Source organism: Vulpes vulpes, chromosome 1, assembly GCF_048418805.1.
Source record: "Vulpes vulpes isolate BD-2025 chromosome 1, VulVul3, whole genome shotgun sequence".
Taxonomy (NCBI): domain Eukaryota; kingdom Metazoa; phylum Chordata; class Mammalia; order Carnivora; family Canidae; genus Vulpes; species Vulpes vulpes.
The window spans coordinates 140,821,333-140,837,319 of record NC_132780.1 but is presented as its reverse complement, the minus strand read 5'-3'; the positions used below and the strand labels follow the sequence as shown (position 1 = coordinate 140,837,319).

The following is a 15,987-nucleotide window of genomic DNA, read 5'->3' as shown; positions in this document are numbered from 1 at the left end:
TAGACCATGTGTCCTGGCAGACCAGAGACCAGCTGTAGTTGTGGTCTTTCAGACAATCCACTACTCAGGGCCCAGCATCAATTCTTCTCATTTGTCTTCCACAGAAACCCTTGGGAGAACAGTTCCGAAAAGAAGTTCATATTAAGAATCTTCCCTCGCTTTTCAAAAAAACTAAGCCAATGCTGGAGACAGAGGTGCTGGACAACGAGGAGGGCGGCCTGGCCACCATCTTTGAACCCTGAATCAAACTTTTGGGCATTCTTCCTCGGCCTTTATTGTCATCTCTTCTTCCCCTTCGTAGCTAATCTCTAGGCCCCTCTCCACTGCCACCTCACTTTGTACCACTGTCAGCCTGGAGAGAGATCCAGGTCTGGAGCTGGAGAGAGGGGCCCCGGTGCAGGGCAGAGGTAACGAAATCTAAGGTATCAAGAAAGGGAGTTCGTGCTCACACCATTCCGTCTAGATCTTCCAGGTATCTCCCATTCTACTTGGAGTTTCAACTTTCCAAGAAAGAAAAGCTAGAGCAGACTGGCCCTACTCCCCAAGCCCTCCCACACCCATGTAGCCATACACCTGTGTAGAGTGGTAACTAGGGGTGCTAACACCCAACACTGCAACCAGCTGGGCTTACATAAGGGCTCGGTCCTCACTGCTTGCTCCAGAGTTGCTCCTGGGCTGCTGCAAGTCCTACTGAGCCCCCTTACTGCTAGACTGGGAGAAGACCTTCCCTGTACCCCGGGGCATGTCTGGGTCAGGTGCTGAGTGCTGAACTGAATTTAGCCAGTTCCCTCTCTGAGCAAGAATCTGGTTACCTGATGGGATTTATGGTACAGGCTGCTGCCAAGCTCTGGGCACAGTGTCAAGTATAGTCCCATCAGGGACCAGGGCTGGGCCAGGATCTGGAGTGCTTTCTGACATCCCCTTAGAGGTCACACATATTCCATGCGCAATCCCTCAGCGTGGTTTCCCCAGCCCCCAGGGTCCACTCAGGCATAAGAGCCACAGTACCCTATCTAGTGTCATGTGATGCCACTGGCATCTGAGGATAATGCAGGCCAGCTAAGCTATGTCTGTAACAAGCAGCTAGCAAAGCCACTGGTCTCTTCTCGGACTAGTTGGGTCCAGGTGCCTTCAAAAATCTCATGGTCTTTCAGGTCCCTGATCACTTCTCTCATGGACCATTTCCAAAAGAAAAAAGTATGCCTTCCTATCACAACCTGTATTGTGAGGCTCCACTCTGTTCTAAAGGTCACTGAATGGCCCTGTAAGCAGAGGGGACATGAATGCAGGACCCTAGCCTTCAGGTCACTGCTGACTGTAGACCGGCTTATTGCATACAGTGTGTGTCTGTGTTCTTTACAGAGAGGCCTGTCATTGGTGTAGTCCACTGACATGAGGGTTTCAGAAAGGACTGAGTGGAATAGCCTGGGCTCAAGCTGCGGCTATGAGCTGGTGGCACCCGGGCAGGGTGGGAGAAGCGAACCTGGTTGGGAAATAGGACTTTGGGGTCCTGTGTAGCTGTTTCTATAGCACAGATTTGCCCCATGCCTGCTTACTGAGTGGTGCTTTGGGCTGCTTCCTGTCAGCTGTGAAAGCCATGTCAGAGTAGGCTTCCCTCCAGACTTGATGGCTGCCTACCCCTGTCTGTGGTTGGGGCTGTGGAGGGCATAGTTGTATTTATTGTGCTGTAATATTTTTAACATCCTGTGACTTCATGCTAGAAGTTTTCTATTGTTTATAGAACCTTTTTGTAGAAACATTAACTCTAAAGCACATCTGCATGTCAGTAAAGATCTCAAGTTTCATACAGAAAGGGCCCCATCTGCCTTTTTCAAACCAGTGACATCTGGTGTCACTGCTCCTGAGCATCCTGCTGAGGGGACTGGACACAAAGGACTGTGACTGATGGACCTGCTATATCAAGCTTTCTCAAACAGTATGACAACCAGAAAGAGATTGCTATCCCTGACAGACCTAGACCAGTAGCCCATATCTTCTCCCAAGTGTTCTCTGTGGCCGTTGGACCAGATTCCAAGGGACTGTCCAAAGGGAACAGTCCTGCTGTTCCTTGTGTGACATTTTTTTAAGATTTTATTTTTAAGTAATCTCTATATCACCCAATGTGAGGCTTGAATTTACAATCCTAAAATCAAGTCACATGCTCTGAGTCAGCCAGGCACCCACCCAGTGTGACTGGACAGCTGTGAACCATGCTTTTTCCTCAAAAACTTCCTCTGATAATAGGTTAAGTGGCACATACTTTTTCTGGTCTAGCTGAGTGTCTGTCCCCCCCACCCCCCAGGAACCACCTCAATTTGGCACACCTCAAGGCTTCAGAGGGACTTGGCCCTAACCTGCAGTATCCCCAGAACCCAATGTTCCTAAGGGCTAAATAATGCCAAGCCTCTTCTGAGGTGAGGCTCCATATTTGAGGGCTAAAACTCAGGTAGTAGTCTCTGATAAGAGGATCTTTATTTGGATGTGAATTTATTTACATTAAGGCCTTACAAAGGCATGAGGTCACATTTTGTGGCACATTTAGCAAAACATACTGACTGAAAAGACTGGAACTGTCCCAGAAAACCCAGGATCTCCAGTCACACCAGACTCTAGCAGGTCTGTCAGGTCAGGTCAGGACCCAAGATCTTCAGCTTGGCTCAGGAGCATCCGAGGCCAGCCATGCCAGTAAGTCCGGTGCAAACCTCAGTCCATCTGAACTGCATCCAGTTCATCCAAGAACCGTCGGCACTTCCCCATCAGCACCTTGATGGCTTCACTCACTAGCACATCTGGTGGTAACACCCCTGTTGACTCGACGGAGACTGGGAGGCAGAGACACACATTAGCCCAGGTAGGAGCTGTATACCAGCTACAGTGCTATAGAATCCACACCTGGACTCTGCAAGGAAACTGCAGTGCCACAGAACTGACCTGACCTGCCCCACCCCACCCTCTGCCTGACCAGATACTCACAGATGTAATGGTCTCGAACCCGCGCAAGGCGGACGACCTTCTTCAGCTTCTCCTTCCGGAACACTTCCCTGCTGAAGGTATCTAGCCGGGGATTGGCCACTCTGGCCACCTTTTTACCTAATGAAAACAAACCCTGTTCTAAATAACTGAGCCCGAAGCTTTTTATTTCTGCTCCCTTCGCAGAAAACATACTTTAACTCCTGACCTGAACACATGGCATCCCAAATGTCCTACCTTGGACTTCCTGCACCTCAATGACACCAGGTGAGAAGCATCGGCTCAGCTCCTCCGCTGCATCCCCTTCCACGGGCTCAAGCAGGGTGATGTCTGGCAGGAGCCTGTAACTGGCTGTTGCCACAGGTGAAAACTTGGCATGATCTTTTCCTGGAGGGTAGATATCAGAGACTGTGGGGAAACCCTTCTTGACGTTCAAAAAGCCCCTAATGGCAGAGGCCCACTGGCTTTCTGCCTGTTAGGACATCTCACCTCAGCCCCTTAGTCACACCCTGTGCCCCACTGTCCTCAAACTACCCTCCTGCCCTGGGCAACCCACAGGTTTCTTACCAATGCCCTTGACACAGTGCATGAGTAGGTCTATCTCCTGGCCAGGCCTCAGCTGAGCAATGAGGATATCATCATGCACAGGTCTGATCGTGCCCTCTGGGAAGAGGTCAGCCTGATTCCCCAGGGGCACCCATGTCATGTGCCTGGAGTACACTGGAGAAAGCACATCAGGAAAACCTCAGTCCTTAAAACTAGCACCCATCAAGAGGTGGGCCTTCCTACTCACCATACCACCACTCACCTTTGTGGTTCACATAGAGTTCATTGGGGTCAGAGGAATCTTTAGCAGCATGGGGGTTCCGTGTGCACCTGACTTGAAGCCGAAACTGCAGAGTATCTATCTCTGTGCCTTCATCATCCCCTGAACAAAGGATGAAAGTGGCAGCTCTTAAAGAACGACTGAGTATTTGAGTGCATTAATCTACACTTCTCATTTACTCCTTGGACAAATTTCCAATTTCAGAAGACCAGGGCAAGTGTTCACACAGATCAGAACTGATGTACCAAAACATTAGTGATTTGCTCATGGTCACAGTAATCAAGCCAGGATTTGAACATAGGCAGTAGATCCTCTAGAATCTACTTTAGGAGACAGCTGTTCCCATTTTGCCACAATTTCGTTTTCTCAAGCGCTGACCTTGGTTCCGATACTCAAAAAGACGAGGATCAGCATGAATGGGAATAAGCCCCAAGCGATGAGCAAGGATCTCATCCTGGACAATGGATGTGTTGTTGTACACCAGGACCTTTTCCACAGCCATGGTTGGCACCTGCCCAAAAAATAAAATCATTCACCTACAGAGACCCTACAGACTCCCTATTTACTCCTACTTCCTGACACAGGGGGCCCTATTCCCAGAAAAACGCCTGATGAAAAGTTCAGGAGGAATGCTCAGGAAAATGAAAGGAGCAACCTAAGAATTCTCCAAGTAAGGTGATGGCTCAGTTTCCACCCAACTCCGTCCCTGCCACCATGCCCACCAATAAATACCTCAGCTAATAAAATGCGTCGAAAAGCATTGGCAATGGCTGCATCAATTCCCACCATGTCGAACTCCAATGAGTTTTCATCCATGTGCACTACGTCCACACGGAAATTCTACAGGGACAGAAAATGCACTAAATGAAGCCTTGGCCTCTGTGGAATCAATACCGTCCCTCTGGATATCCCCCAGCCCCAGCAACAATGTTCTCACTCACCCAAGAACCTCCCTTTGGCCAGATGTACCTCATAGCTGTTCCCTTCTCCCCCAATTCTTCATTAGCTTCTTGAAAAGTTCCCATTTTTACCCTCTATTCATTTAAATCCTCCAACCAGACCACCCACAGAGACCATTCTACTATAGAACAGGCTTCCAAACCATGCTACTCTGTCCTTTCTTACTAGACTCCTCCATTGGGCATTGATAGAATCCCTCCATTTTCCAACTCTGCCTTGGTTTCTGAGCACCAATCTTCTGGTTCTTTCTCCTCCGATGAATCCTTCTAAATTCACTATCTCCTACCCACTCCATAAAGTCACTATTTTCTGGATTTTTATCTCTCTCCAAAGTGACCTCAATCACGCTCATGGGTTTAACAACTATATATACAGAAAACTCCCAAATTCTCACTTCTCATCTCCTTTCAAACACACATTTTACTAGCCTGCTAGACCTCACATTCAGGAAACAATGCAGCATCACTCCCCTTCCCCTAGACCTATTTTTCATCAGTAAATGGCACCACCATCCATTGAAGCAGTTCCTCAAGCTATTTTATACTCCCTCCTCACAGCCCACATCAACAGGCACCAAATTTACCATGTCTCCTTTTTGCTCTAGTTTCCTGATTATCATTTTAGTTCATACCTTCAACCTCAGCTCCTCTATGCAATTCTGTCACAAATCTGACTACCCTCTATGATCTTTCCCAACAGTTAAGGATGCAAATCAGATCACATCTGGCTCAGAGCTCTTCAAAACTTCCCCTATCACTTACAGTGTCTAAGATGCACTTCAATCTTGCGTAGCACTCATGCTGCCCGACTTTACATTCTAGCAATAATAAACTGGACGTTCTTGGAACACAGTTCACAAAGCCTTTATAATTTAGCTTCTAGTCTTCGTCCCCCGACCTTCACCCTTACCCTTTCTCAGATTTTACTCATCGTTCAGGGCTCAATTCAGATGTCATCTCCTGCAGGAAGGAAATCTTCCATACCGCTGCCCCGCTTTCCGTTCCAGATTAAGTGCCACTCAGGGGTCACCCTAGTCACGACTGTCCTTTCTTATCGCTACCTACCGCCTTTACATCATACTGGAGTCATTTATGCGTGCTCTTCAAAAAGATTAAACATCTTGTTCGACGAACAGGGCACAGACCATGTACACGGAGGGCCTAGCATATTGCTCAATGAACGCAGCAAATCCCACGGGCAGTTTCCAAAGCACAGGCCGCTCAGATCACAGGATCCGTTCCCAATACCCTCTCCAGCCCCACCTACCTTCTCGAAGCGGTCTTGGTCCCAGGCATCATCATAGCCGGAATAGTTACCGGGAAAGTCGGTGGTATGAACCTAGACCAAAGAGAGACGAGTCTGCGAAGGGGCAGGTAGGACAAACCCGCCCCAACTCCGATCCCAACTCATCCCTCCTGTTCCACTCTCATTTCTCTTGCCGAGTTCAAGGCCACAGGCTTACATTGCGAACCCCGAACTCCCCTAGAACCACGCGGGTCCGCATTTCTTGCACCGCCTGGGCGGCCGCCATCTTCTACCCCTCCACGTGACTAGGGCAGCAAACTGGCGCGTGTGTCCCAGTCGCCCTCCTTCGTCTCCATGGCAACGCACCGCCTCTCGGGAGGTTAAATATCGCGAGATTCTGTGCAGCCTCCGTCCACGTCCCCAGCTTCCGGAAGTCGGTTTGGGCCAAACATCCGGGTTTCTCCTTTTTGCGTTCCGGCTGAACCCACCGCTCTTTTTCGCCCCTAGACCTCTCCCTCCCTCAGGCCCACGTCTCTCCCACTCCTCCTCCGCGCGCGGGACTAGCGCGGGCTTCAGCGACGGGAGCCCTCGAGGGACATGGCAACTACGGCGGCGCCGGCTGGCGGCGCCCGAAGCGGGGCCGGCCCGGAATGGGGAGGGTTCGAAGAAAACATCCAGGTAATCGCCCCAAGGCTCCGGCTGCCAGCAGCCACAGAGCTGGCAGCCGTCCTGAAGCGTCGCGGGGACTCTCCCTGGGAGCTTGGAAGTCTGCTCCATTTGCAACACTGTCCTCTCCTTTGGCTCTTGGTGTACACGGAAGGTAGTGGGACTGGTGCTGACCTGAAAGGTCCAGACTGGTGCTCCAGCCAGAGGGCCTCGTGCCTCTGGGCCTGCCTGCTCTTGCTTTCGAGACAAGTTTGTTGGTCGATCGGGGCCAGGCATGGCGAGGGAGTGGGCGGTATTCACCGGCGCTGGCTAAAACCATGCTGTGTGCACAGCCTTGTTTGGGGATTGGAAAAGACAAAACGGGCACTTTTGCAGCTCTCTGAGGATTTGATAGGGAAGGTAGAAGAAAGACATATATGCAAGACAGGGGGTAGGTCTCCCAGGCTAGGAAAGAGAGCCAGACAACCAAGGATTCTGAGAGCAGATGAGGGGAAGAGAGTGGTATGATCTATGGTGATTCCAAGCCATATCCCCAGCAGTGGAAGAACAAAGTCCCAAATTCTGGGAGGAACGGAGGAGGACCCGCGCATGGAACAGAAAGGGCCTGCACTCTAGAAGCCATTATCTTCACAGGGTGGGGGCTCAGCTGTGATTGACATGGAGAACATGGATGATACCTCAGGCTCCAGCTTTGAGGATATGGGTGAACTGCATCAGCGCCTGCGTGAAGAAGAAGTAGATGCTGATGCAGCTGCTGCTGAAGAAGAGGATGGGGAGTTCCTGGGCATGAAGGGCTTTAAGGGACAGCTGAGCCGGCAAGTGGCAGATCAGGTAAGCAGGATTGGATCCCTAGCAGGTGGAAAAGTATACTTAGGAAGGCCCCCAAGTGCTGGAGTTGATGTTAAAGTTCACCCCCATGTTGCCTAACCCATTAGAACTGTGTAGAAGGCCAATAGAAAGTGAGCGACAGGGACTATGGCCAAGAATCTCTCACAGTACCTACCCACTCCACTCCGTCTTCCTTACTGCAGATGTGGCAGGCAGGGAAGAGACAAGCCTCCAGGGCCTTCAGCTTGTATGCCAACATCGACATCCTGAGACCTTATTTCGATGTGGAGCCAGCCCAGGTGCGAAGCAGGTGAGGATCCTTCTCGTATCTAGTCCTTCATCCAAACTACAACCAGATACCCAGCCCTCATCACTGCACCTGTACTCCAGCTACACCATACCTCTTACCAGTCACAGAACAGGACATAGTGATAACACATTGCCTTCCTCCTCTTCTTCATCCAGCAAACTATTCTTCTCTCAACAGCCAGCTCAAATGTTGCCTCCTCTTCCCTATTCCTCAACCCCATCCCCATTTTGTCCTCTGCTGGTGATCCTAGAGAACTCTGTGCTTTCCTTTAACAGATAAGACCTCAGCAGTGCTATGCTGTTTTATTCCTGGGGCTGGCTCCCCAGAGACCGCCTCAAAAACAAGCTCTGTCTTATTTTAATTTTTTTTTATTCCCAGCACCGGAACAGTCTCTGAGCCAGAATATCGGTACATAGTTGTTGAATGACTTTTCAAGAAGTGGATCTAATTTTGGCTTGGTTCTTTGTCCTTTAACTTAAGCAGTGCCCATCAGACACCCAGTACCACTTAGCAGCTATCCTTGAGCATTTGCTCTGTGCTGGGCACTGTAATGGTTTTGTCTCACTGAAGACAGAGGGTGAAGATAAGATCGGAACCTTGCCCTCAAGTGCAATTACAATACACCACTCATTCACTATGTTGGGACACACAGGAAGGACACCTGACCCAGAGGAGGCTAGAGGGTGGAACAGGGCAGGTTTCCCAAAAGAAATAGGATCCAACCAAAATTCAATGTATTATTAGGAACTGGCCACTTAATTCTTGAAAGTAGGGAGAAGTGAGTTTTCATCCCACATCAAAGATGTTTTTCAAGAAAATGCTCAGTGGTGCTCTGAGGAATGGTAAGCAGAAAGAGACCGGAGACATACTGCCTTCAGTAAAACTTTCCTTTTAAACTTTCCAGGGCTTCACCATCACAGCCCTGAATTCTGGGCATTCTCTGCTGAGGTTGGCCTTTTAAAGGGGAGCAGGTCAAATAGGTAAATTGTCAAGCCCTCTCTCAAGGCCCAGGTGCACTCTCCAAGGTCTCCATGTTGCTGCTGTGTGTCAGCAGGGTATCAGAAGCCTGTCCTTCCTGGACGCATTTTTAGCGACAAGGAAATTGTTTTCTCATTCCTTGTCTGTCTTTACTCTCTTCTCCTTTACCACCTAGCATGTTCTCTGGAGTTAGAGATGAATAAGATTCAGACCCTCCAGAACCTCATAGCCTAGTGCTGCCTTGGCTCTCATCTCTCCTCTCCTCTCCCAGGCTCCTGGAGTCCATGATCCCTGTCAAGATGGTCAGCTTCCCCCAGGTGAATACCCAAGGTAGCATGTTTGGAGGAGCTGGGGGAGGCATGAGGGCAGAGGGTGGGGCCACCAGGCAAATCCCAGGAAGACACAAAGAAGAAGAGCCATTGAACCCTCCAGCCTGAGTGAGTTGCTTTGTTGACAGAAAATTGCAGGTGAACTCTATGGACCTCTCATGCTGGTCTTCACGCTGGTTGCCATCCTCCTCCATGGGATGAAGACATCTGACACCATTATCGTAAGCAGGACAAAGGACTTTGGGGGGTGGCTGACCTAAGTCGAAAGCTACCCAAGGAGAGGTTGGTGGAGTGAGGTAGAAGCAGCCCCTGAGGAAAGCCCTGGGTGAGGCTGAGACTAGAGGCCTCCCAGGACTAAGCAGAGCCTTCACCCCACAGCGGGAGGGCACCCTGATGGGCACAGCCATTGGCACCTGCTTCGGCTACTGGCTGGGTGTCTCGTCCTTCATTTACTTCCTCGCCTACCTGTGCAACGCCCAGATCACCATGCTCCAGATGCTGGCACTGCTGGTAAGGAGTCCAGCATGGTGGTGGGCAAGGGTAGTCTTTAAAAAGAATAGCTAGGCCTCAGTCTGCCTCTGTCTTGGGGCCGCAGGGGCTGGAATGGGATGAGCTGGCCAGCAGATCATTTGTTTCTCAGGGTCCTTGTGAGAGATCAAAGGTCAGCCCAGCCTGAGCGATTTTCCTCTCCGTCGTTTTGTTTCCTAGGGCTACGGCCTCTTTGGGCACTGCATTGTCCTGTTCATCACCTATAATATCCACCTCCATGCCCTCTTCTACCTCTTCTGGTTGCTGGTGGGTGGGCTTTCAACCCTCCGCATGGTAAGCTGGGCAAAAGGCTGCCAGGGGTGGGCTGACCTCCCAGAGAGTTCGGGAAGACAGGCCGGAGCTTGGGCTAAACCCCACGAAGGGCTCTGAATGGGTGGGAAGAGCCCAAAGGTGATTCTCCTGTGGGTAGGACTGTCTTCTCCACACTGCATCTAGGTCCTCTGAGCTGTACCCCTGTGGCCCTAGGTGGCAGTGCTGGTGTCCAGGACTGTGGGCCCCACTCAGCGGCTGCTTCTCTGTGGTACCCTGGCTGCCCTGCACATGCTCTTCCTGCTGTATCTGCATTTTGCCTACCACAAGGTGGTGGAGGGTGAGTGACAGGAGGGCCTGGGCTTCGGGGGAAGGGAACAGCCTCCCTGGGCAGGGCCCAGCCAACTCTTGCTCACCTTCTGTCCTCCTTTCAGGGATCCTGGACACGTTGGAGGGCCCCAACATCCCGCCCATGCAGAGGGTCCCCAGAGACATCCCCGCTGCACTCCCTGCTGCTAGGCTCTCTGCCACCGTACTCAACGCCACAGCCAAGGCTGTCGCGGTGACCCTGCAATCACACTGACCCCACCTGAGCCCCTTGGCTGGCCCCCATCCCCCCATCTGCGGAGCAGAGGAAGATTAAAGAACAGTACTGATGACGTGTGTCTCTTTGATGGGGTCTGCAGCTGCCTCAGAGCTGTAGCCACTTAAGCCAACTCCTTGACGCCTGTGGGCCTTCTGAAGGGCACAAGGCCAGGAAGGCCTGGCCGGGACTGCAGGGCTCTGCAGCCAGTGCAGAAAGTGGCTCAGCTCCTCTGAGGCCCTCTCTCCACCTACTCCTTCCTTCCTCTTTATCTCTCCCCTTGTCTTGCTAAATATAGACTTGGTAATTAAAATACTGATTGAAGTTTGGAACTGCAGCTGCCATTCTAGTGGTCCTCCCTGCCACCCTACCTCCTGCACACTTTCCTGTTCTCTCACTGGCGATAATGTCACATGTTCTCTTCTTGATACCCTCATCCAGTCAGGATGAAGGTGGGACAGCCCAGACTACCACTGAAAGCAGTGACTGAATATGGAACCTGCCCCTGAGGGCAGGGGACACCCTCGGAGCAGCAGGGAGGCCTCAAGCACAGGAACCATAAGTCTGATGGAGGAGAGCACCCAGCTTGAGCGGGCTCGTCTTCACTCTTGGGACACCAATGAAACAATGACAAATGACAACCGCTTAAAAACTTCCAGATTCAACCCTGTGTCATTACAAGGCCCTCGTGCCCCTGGGGTGTTGCATAGGGATAACTTTCCTGACAGAGGACACCTTTGAAGTTAAACCTGGCTGTGTCCTGGTAATACTGGGGCCAGAGGAACAAAGCCATCACTAGGAGTTTTCTCTGTCCTCCTTGAAGAGTGCTGTTCACACTTCAAAACCGCCACCACCCCAAGCATAGCACCATCCATCCCTGTGTGCATCTAACCTGTTCCGCTTGAGGAGTTTAAGTCAGGTGGTTGATGAAATAGAATTTTTGTCTTCCCTTCACTAGGCTTACATTTTTTTTTTTAATGGTTACCCTAGTAAATGGGTGGGCATCTCTTCCTCCTAGCAACGGGCCTAAGGAAGACGTGCCCTCCATTTGCCCTGTGTGACCCGATGTTATGTGAGGACCCCACACCATCACCAGTGGACAAAGTGCAAACAGCACTACCCGCACCATGCGGCGGACCCTTCCCGAAAGTTCCGGCCCACCTAACCCAGCTGCCAGCCACCGAGGCAGGTGGCTGAACCTAGCACCCCCTTTAAAATTGGGCTACCCGGTGCCTCGGGACATCCGCCGCCTGCACCCTGCACCTCCGTGCAGCTCACCTGTCGGAGGAACCGCAGCCCCGACCCCCGCCGCCCCGGGCCCGGGGGCCTCCGCTGCGGGGCCGCCATCTTGGCGAGGGGCGCGCGGGGGGGTCCTCCCGGGCTGGGTGTCCCCGCCGCACTCCCGCCTGTCGTCTCGGGGGCGGGCCCTCCAAGCAGGGCGGCCGGGCGTGCACGAGGGGCTGCAGGCGAAGACACCGAGGGTCCGGCCCCGAGGCGGAGGGGCAGAAGCAGCTGGGGACACGCTCGCAGGCCATCGCCGCGTGACGCGCCTCCATCCTCCCCGCCACGCCCCTGCTCGTCCCGGCCTCAGCCCACGCCCAGCCCCGCCGCTCCCAGACCCGGGGGGGCGCGGAGCCCGGCCGCGTGGCCTAGGCCGGGCAGGGGGCGGGGCGAGCGGCGGTGACGCGGCCGTTGCCATGGGAACCCGCCGCCCGCTCAGGCGCAGGAGCCCGAGCCGGAGCCGGAGCCGGAGCCGGAGCCGGAGCCGGAGCTGCCGCCCGCCCGCCTCGGGCTCTCCCTGCGGGGCTGTAGGGGAGCCGGGCTGGAGGAGGGGAGGGAGCAGATGCGGCCCTCGAGCCTAGACCCGTCCCGCGCGTCCTGAGCCGAGGCCACGCAGCCGCCGCCGCGACCGCGAGAAACGAGGACAAGCACGAAGCAGCGCCCGCCCGGCCCCCGGCCCGCGCGCCTCGGCCCGTCGCCCAGACACGGACGGCACGGTCCGCCCCGGCCCCCGCGCCTCGCGGTCTCAGCCCGGCCCGCGACCTCCGCGCCGCCGCAACGCCCGCCGCCTCCGGCCCGGCCCCCGCCGCTCCCCGCCTTCGCCGCCGCCGCCGCCGCCGCCGCCGCCGCCCCCGCCGCCGCCCGCGCCTCTGCCCCCGCCTCTGCCCCCGCTCCGCCCGCGCCCCCAGCCCAGGCCCCGGCCCCGCCCCCGGCCCCGCCAGCCTCGGCCGCGGCCCGCGCCCCGGCCCCGGAGGCCCGGCCCTGGGTACCATGCTGCCCAGCTCCATCCAGATTTCGGGGGAGCCGCTGTCAGGCGCCGAGGTGCGGGACATCTGCCGCGGCCTGCGCGACAACGCCGTGCGCCTGCTCTCGCTGCGCGGCTGCCGCCTCTGCGACCGCGACTTCGGCCGCATCTGCCGGGCCCTGGCCGGGGCCACGTCCCTGGCGCAGCTCAACCTTAACCTGGGCGTCGTGTCCAGTCCCAGCCGCATCAAGCAGCTGGCGGAGGCGCTGCGGACCAACCGCTCCATCCAGTCCCTCTTGTGAGTGCGCTCCTTCGCCAGGGGGCCCCGGGCGCCCGCCCCTCCTCACACGCCCCCTGCACTGCCTGTTCCTCCACGCGCCTTCCTGTAGCTGTCTCCGCACCAGCCTGCCTTCCCCCTCCCTGGCCACCGCCTCATCCCTCTCCCCGAGCCCGTCCACGACACCCTCCGAGCGCATCCCTCACCTCCCGACTTTGCACCTGCAGCCCCACCCCCAATGAGATGGGATGCCCACCCCCCTCCTGGCAGGGCACCTGTACCTCGCCACCTAATCGCTGGCACTGACTACTTGGGGACCGGTCCGCGGGTCTCAAGAAGGAACTCTCCTGGGGCCTAGACCCCTGCCCCTACATTCTGCCCGCTGAAGAGTCTCAGTCCAGCATTAGCTCTGTCCTGGATCCTAATCCCTGCCCCAGAAAAGAAACCAGACTCTTCTACCTGTATTCCTTTAGAATCTAGAATTTTCTTTCTCCCTTCCCAAGGCTTCTCCCAAGTGCTGGGACAAGGGCCCTGCTCACCCTCGGGCTCACATAAGGGAAGGGGCTCCATCCCCTACAGATAAGGCTGGTGACCGCAGTAACCTCTGCTCTCTGGTCTCGCCCGCCAGCCTGCATGGGAGCCCCCTGACAGATGCGGGGCTGGCCTTGCTGAACCCAGCCCTGGCCCTCCACCCTGCCCTTGTGGCTCTGGACCTGGGGGACTGCATGCTGGGTGATGAAGCCATCAACCTCATCTGTGGCCTCCTGCCCCCAGATGGAGCCAAGTCAGGTGAGCAAGGGGGCCCCGCTGAGGGTACGGGCTAGTGGCCTTGATGAAAAAGCTAGGTGCGGAGGGCAGGGGCCTGTGTACCCAGAGCTGAAGGCTCTGACTGGGGATGAGAATGTTTTTCAATCCTCTCAGGAAGGAGAAGGATTGTGGGCTAAGCAGAATGGAGACTTACGCATCCAGGCTGTGGTGGGCAGGAAAGGCAGGGGTCTCTAATGGTCCCTAAGCTCTGTGGTGGGACAGGGTGTCTCTCAGCTACCAGGGACTCCCCAGCGATCCAGGGCAGGGGAGGGGCTTGAAGAGGGCCCCACCTCCATCCTGGCTTCTCGCTTCGTTGCTGCCCAGGCTTGAAGGAGCTAACGCTGAGTGCCAACCCTGGCATCACCCCCAAGGGCTGGAGCCGCCTCGCGATTGCCGTGGCCCACAGCTCCCAGGTCCGCGTCCTCAATCTGGACTACAACCCGCTGGGTGAGGCTCAAGGAAGCCCCCTGTGAGTCTCACCGTCCCAGCCCCATCCAAGAACTTGGGACCATTGTTTGGCATGGTACCCCCCCCTCACTGGGGGAGGGAAGAAGGAGGGGGAACCTGGGAGGCAGTAGAGAAGCCACTTGTTTGGAGGACCAAATGACCAAAAGGTACATCAAAGTACCCGTCACCCCTCCTGGGCCTGGCTGGCTTCACCCGTTCACTCACCATTCACGGTGGCCCCTTTGAACACCTGCCAGGTATCAGCATGTGCTGGCTCGCGGGTGGGGTTCGAGGGTTGTTAGGGCACAGGGGAGGCTGTGGGGAGGGTCAGCGGGCCTGCTCATGACTGCGGGTGACCGTGTGCATGGGTGCCGCCTCCCCAGGTGACCACGTGGCAGGGATGCTGGCTGTAGCTGTGGCCTCCAGCCGCACCCTAGAGGTCCTAGACTTGGAGGGCACGGGGCTTACCAACCAGTCAGCTCAGGTGAGAAGCCTTCACATTTGTGGACGGGCTAGAGGTGGGGGTGCAGGTGAGCCGGTGTGCCTATGGACATACCAGGGGGGGGGGGCAGGTTGGGGTCTGGGGAGTTGCCCTAACGGTTCATCCTCTTCCGCCTCAGACCCTGCTGGACATGGTAGAAAACTACCCCACGGCTTTGCGGAGCCTGGTGTTGGCTGAGAACAGCATTAGCCCAGAGCTGCAGCAGCAGATCTGTGACCTCCTGTCGGAGGGAGAGGAGGAGGAAGAGGTGGCGGGAGGGGCTGGTGACACCCAGGAACGAGAGAGGGGGCGGGAGCCTGCTGCCCACCAGAGGAGCAGCGGCTCTTGGATGTGCCCCAGTGGTAAGAGCCCCGGGGCTGATGGGAGCCGGGTCTGGAAGAGGCGTGGGACCAGGGATGATGGGTGTGGACACCTAGGCCCCCTCTCACCTGTGTCCCTGCCCCTCTGCCCCTCCACAGATCCCAGCTCTCAGATGGTGCTCATGACTTCAGGACTAGGTGACAGTCTGTTGGCTGAGACCGAGATGTGACCCTCCACTTGGGCTCCTACACATCATTACATTTTGTCTATGTCCCCAGCACTTTGCCCGGATATCAGGGTCAGGCCCTGGGGCCTGGGATGGGAATGGGGGGGTGGTGCCTGGGGCTCTGGTAGCTCCGGGCAGCAATGGGAAGCTCTGGAAGCTAAGCAACAGCCTTGGGGGCACTTGAACCCAAGGCAAAGCCTCTGGACTTGTTAGCAGCTCTGGCTGCAACCCGCTGGCTCGGAAGAGATTTTATGACCTCTACAACCTGGCGTGTGGCTGTGCTCACTGGGGGCTGGCAGCAGGGTAGGAATCGGAACTGTTAGACACTAGGGGGCAGTGCCTCCTCACAGCCCAAGCTCCAGGCAGCTTCCACTGGCCCCAAAGGTCTTGAATAGGTCTAGCTCAGGGCTCCAAATTGTAGGACCTGGGATTCTGGGCTGATGACCCCCTACACAGGCCCCCAGAAGGATCATAGATAGCTAAGGTAAAGAGCCCAGCTCCGGAGCTGGGCTGGATCCTACCTCAAAGAGAGTCAGGGGGCCCTGCTGAGGTTACTTAAGGTGCACTTCTCCCACTGCCTGATGCTCTGTGGCCACAGACACCCCAGGCAGAGCGGGGCAGGGGACACTCACTAGCGAAGACCAGAACTGGGCTAGGACTGGGAATTTTCAAGAATGGGGAGAAGACTGC

General features: G+C 55.3%; 4 protein-coding genes across 5 annotated transcripts in view; 3 read left to right on the top strand and 1 right to left on the bottom strand.

Annotated features, from left to right (window-relative positions):
* XPO5 (exportin 5) overlaps positions 1 to 3,116 on the top strand; it is a 50,495-nt gene extending 47,379 nt beyond the window's left edge. For both annotated transcript variants that reach the window (XM_025990965.2, XM_025990964.2), the window contains one exon: positions 105 to 3,116. In XM_025990965.2, coding sequence (XP_025846750.1) covers positions 105 to 242 — 138 coding nt within the window. In that variant the 3' untranslated portion in view covers positions 243 to 3,116. The remainder of the gene's footprint in view (positions 1 to 104) is intronic.
* POLR1C (RNA polymerase I and III subunit C) lies at positions 2,451 to 6,355 on the bottom strand. Its single transcript, XM_025990974.2, has 9 exons — positions 6,219 to 6,355; positions 6,023 to 6,094; positions 4,529 to 4,636; positions 4,175 to 4,307; positions 3,779 to 3,898; positions 3,538 to 3,690; positions 3,208 to 3,357; positions 2,974 to 3,090; positions 2,451 to 2,822 (listed from the first exon to the last, which is right to left on the bottom strand). The coding sequence occupies exons 1-9, from the start codon at positions 6,285 to 6,287 to the stop codon at positions 2,704 to 2,706; spliced, it is 1,041 nt and encodes a 346-aa protein (XP_025846759.1). The 5' UTR covers positions 6,288 to 6,355; the 3' UTR covers positions 2,451 to 2,703.
* Positions 6,356 to 6,383: 28 nt separating this feature from the next.
* Positions 6,384 to 10,825, top strand: YIPF3 (Yip1 domain family member 3). The gene is made up of 9 exons (XM_025990973.2): positions 6,384 to 6,679; positions 7,301 to 7,498; positions 7,699 to 7,805; positions 9,055 to 9,100; positions 9,241 to 9,333; positions 9,491 to 9,622; positions 9,821 to 9,934; positions 10,127 to 10,250; positions 10,345 to 10,825. The coding sequence occupies exons 1-9, from the start codon at positions 6,599 to 6,601 to the stop codon at positions 10,491 to 10,493; spliced, it is 1,044 nt and encodes a 347-aa protein (XP_025846758.1). The 5' UTR covers positions 6,384 to 6,598; the 3' UTR covers positions 10,494 to 10,825.
* Positions 10,826 to 12,308: 1,483 nt separating this feature from the next.
* LRRC73 (leucine rich repeat containing 73) lies at positions 12,309 to 15,561 on the top strand. Its single transcript, XM_025990975.2, has 6 exons — positions 12,309 to 13,036; positions 13,644 to 13,804; positions 14,147 to 14,269; positions 14,653 to 14,753; positions 14,890 to 15,112; positions 15,230 to 15,561. Exons 1-6 carry the CDS (start codon positions 12,765 to 12,767, stop codon positions 15,298 to 15,300), a joined length of 951 nt encoding a protein of 316 aa, XP_025846760.1. The 5' UTR covers positions 12,309 to 12,764; the 3' UTR covers positions 15,301 to 15,561.
* Positions 15,562 to 15,987: the final 426 nt, after the last annotated feature.

Coding starts and splice junctions, on each gene's coding strand:
- POLR1C (XM_025990974.2), bottom strand. CDS start 6,287: ATGGCGGCCGCCCAGGCGGTGCAAGAAATGCGGACCCGCGTGGTTCTA. Junction 4,637..6,022: donor ACCAAGACCGCTTCGAGAAG/GTAGGTGGGGCT, acceptor CTGTCCCTGTAG/AATTTCCGTGTGGACGTAGT. Junction 3,091..3,207: donor TGAGGTGCAGGAAGTCCAAG/GTAGGACATTTG, acceptor TGTTTTCATTAG/GTAAAAAGGTGGCCAGAGTG.
- YIPF3 (XM_025990973.2), top strand. CDS start 6,599: ATGGCAACTACGGCGGCGCCGGCTGGCGGCGCCCGAAGCGGGGCCGGC. Junction 9,334..9,490: donor AGACATCTGACACCATTATC/GTAAGCAGGACA, acceptor TTCACCCCACAG/CGGGAGGGCACCCTGATGGG. Junction 10,251..10,344: donor CTACCACAAGGTGGTGGAGG/GTGAGTGACAGG, acceptor TCCTCCTTTCAG/GGATCCTGGACACGTTGGAG.
- LRRC73 (XM_025990975.2), top strand. CDS start 12,765: ATGCTGCCCAGCTCCATCCAGATTTCGGGGGAGCCGCTGTCAGGCGCC. Junction 13,805..14,146: donor CCCAGATGGAGCCAAGTCAG/GTGAGCAAGGGG, acceptor GTTGCTGCCCAG/GCTTGAAGGAGCTAACGCTG. Junction 14,270..14,652: donor TCTGGACTACAACCCGCTGG/GTGAGGCTCAAG, acceptor CCGCCTCCCCAG/GTGACCACGTGGCAGGGATG.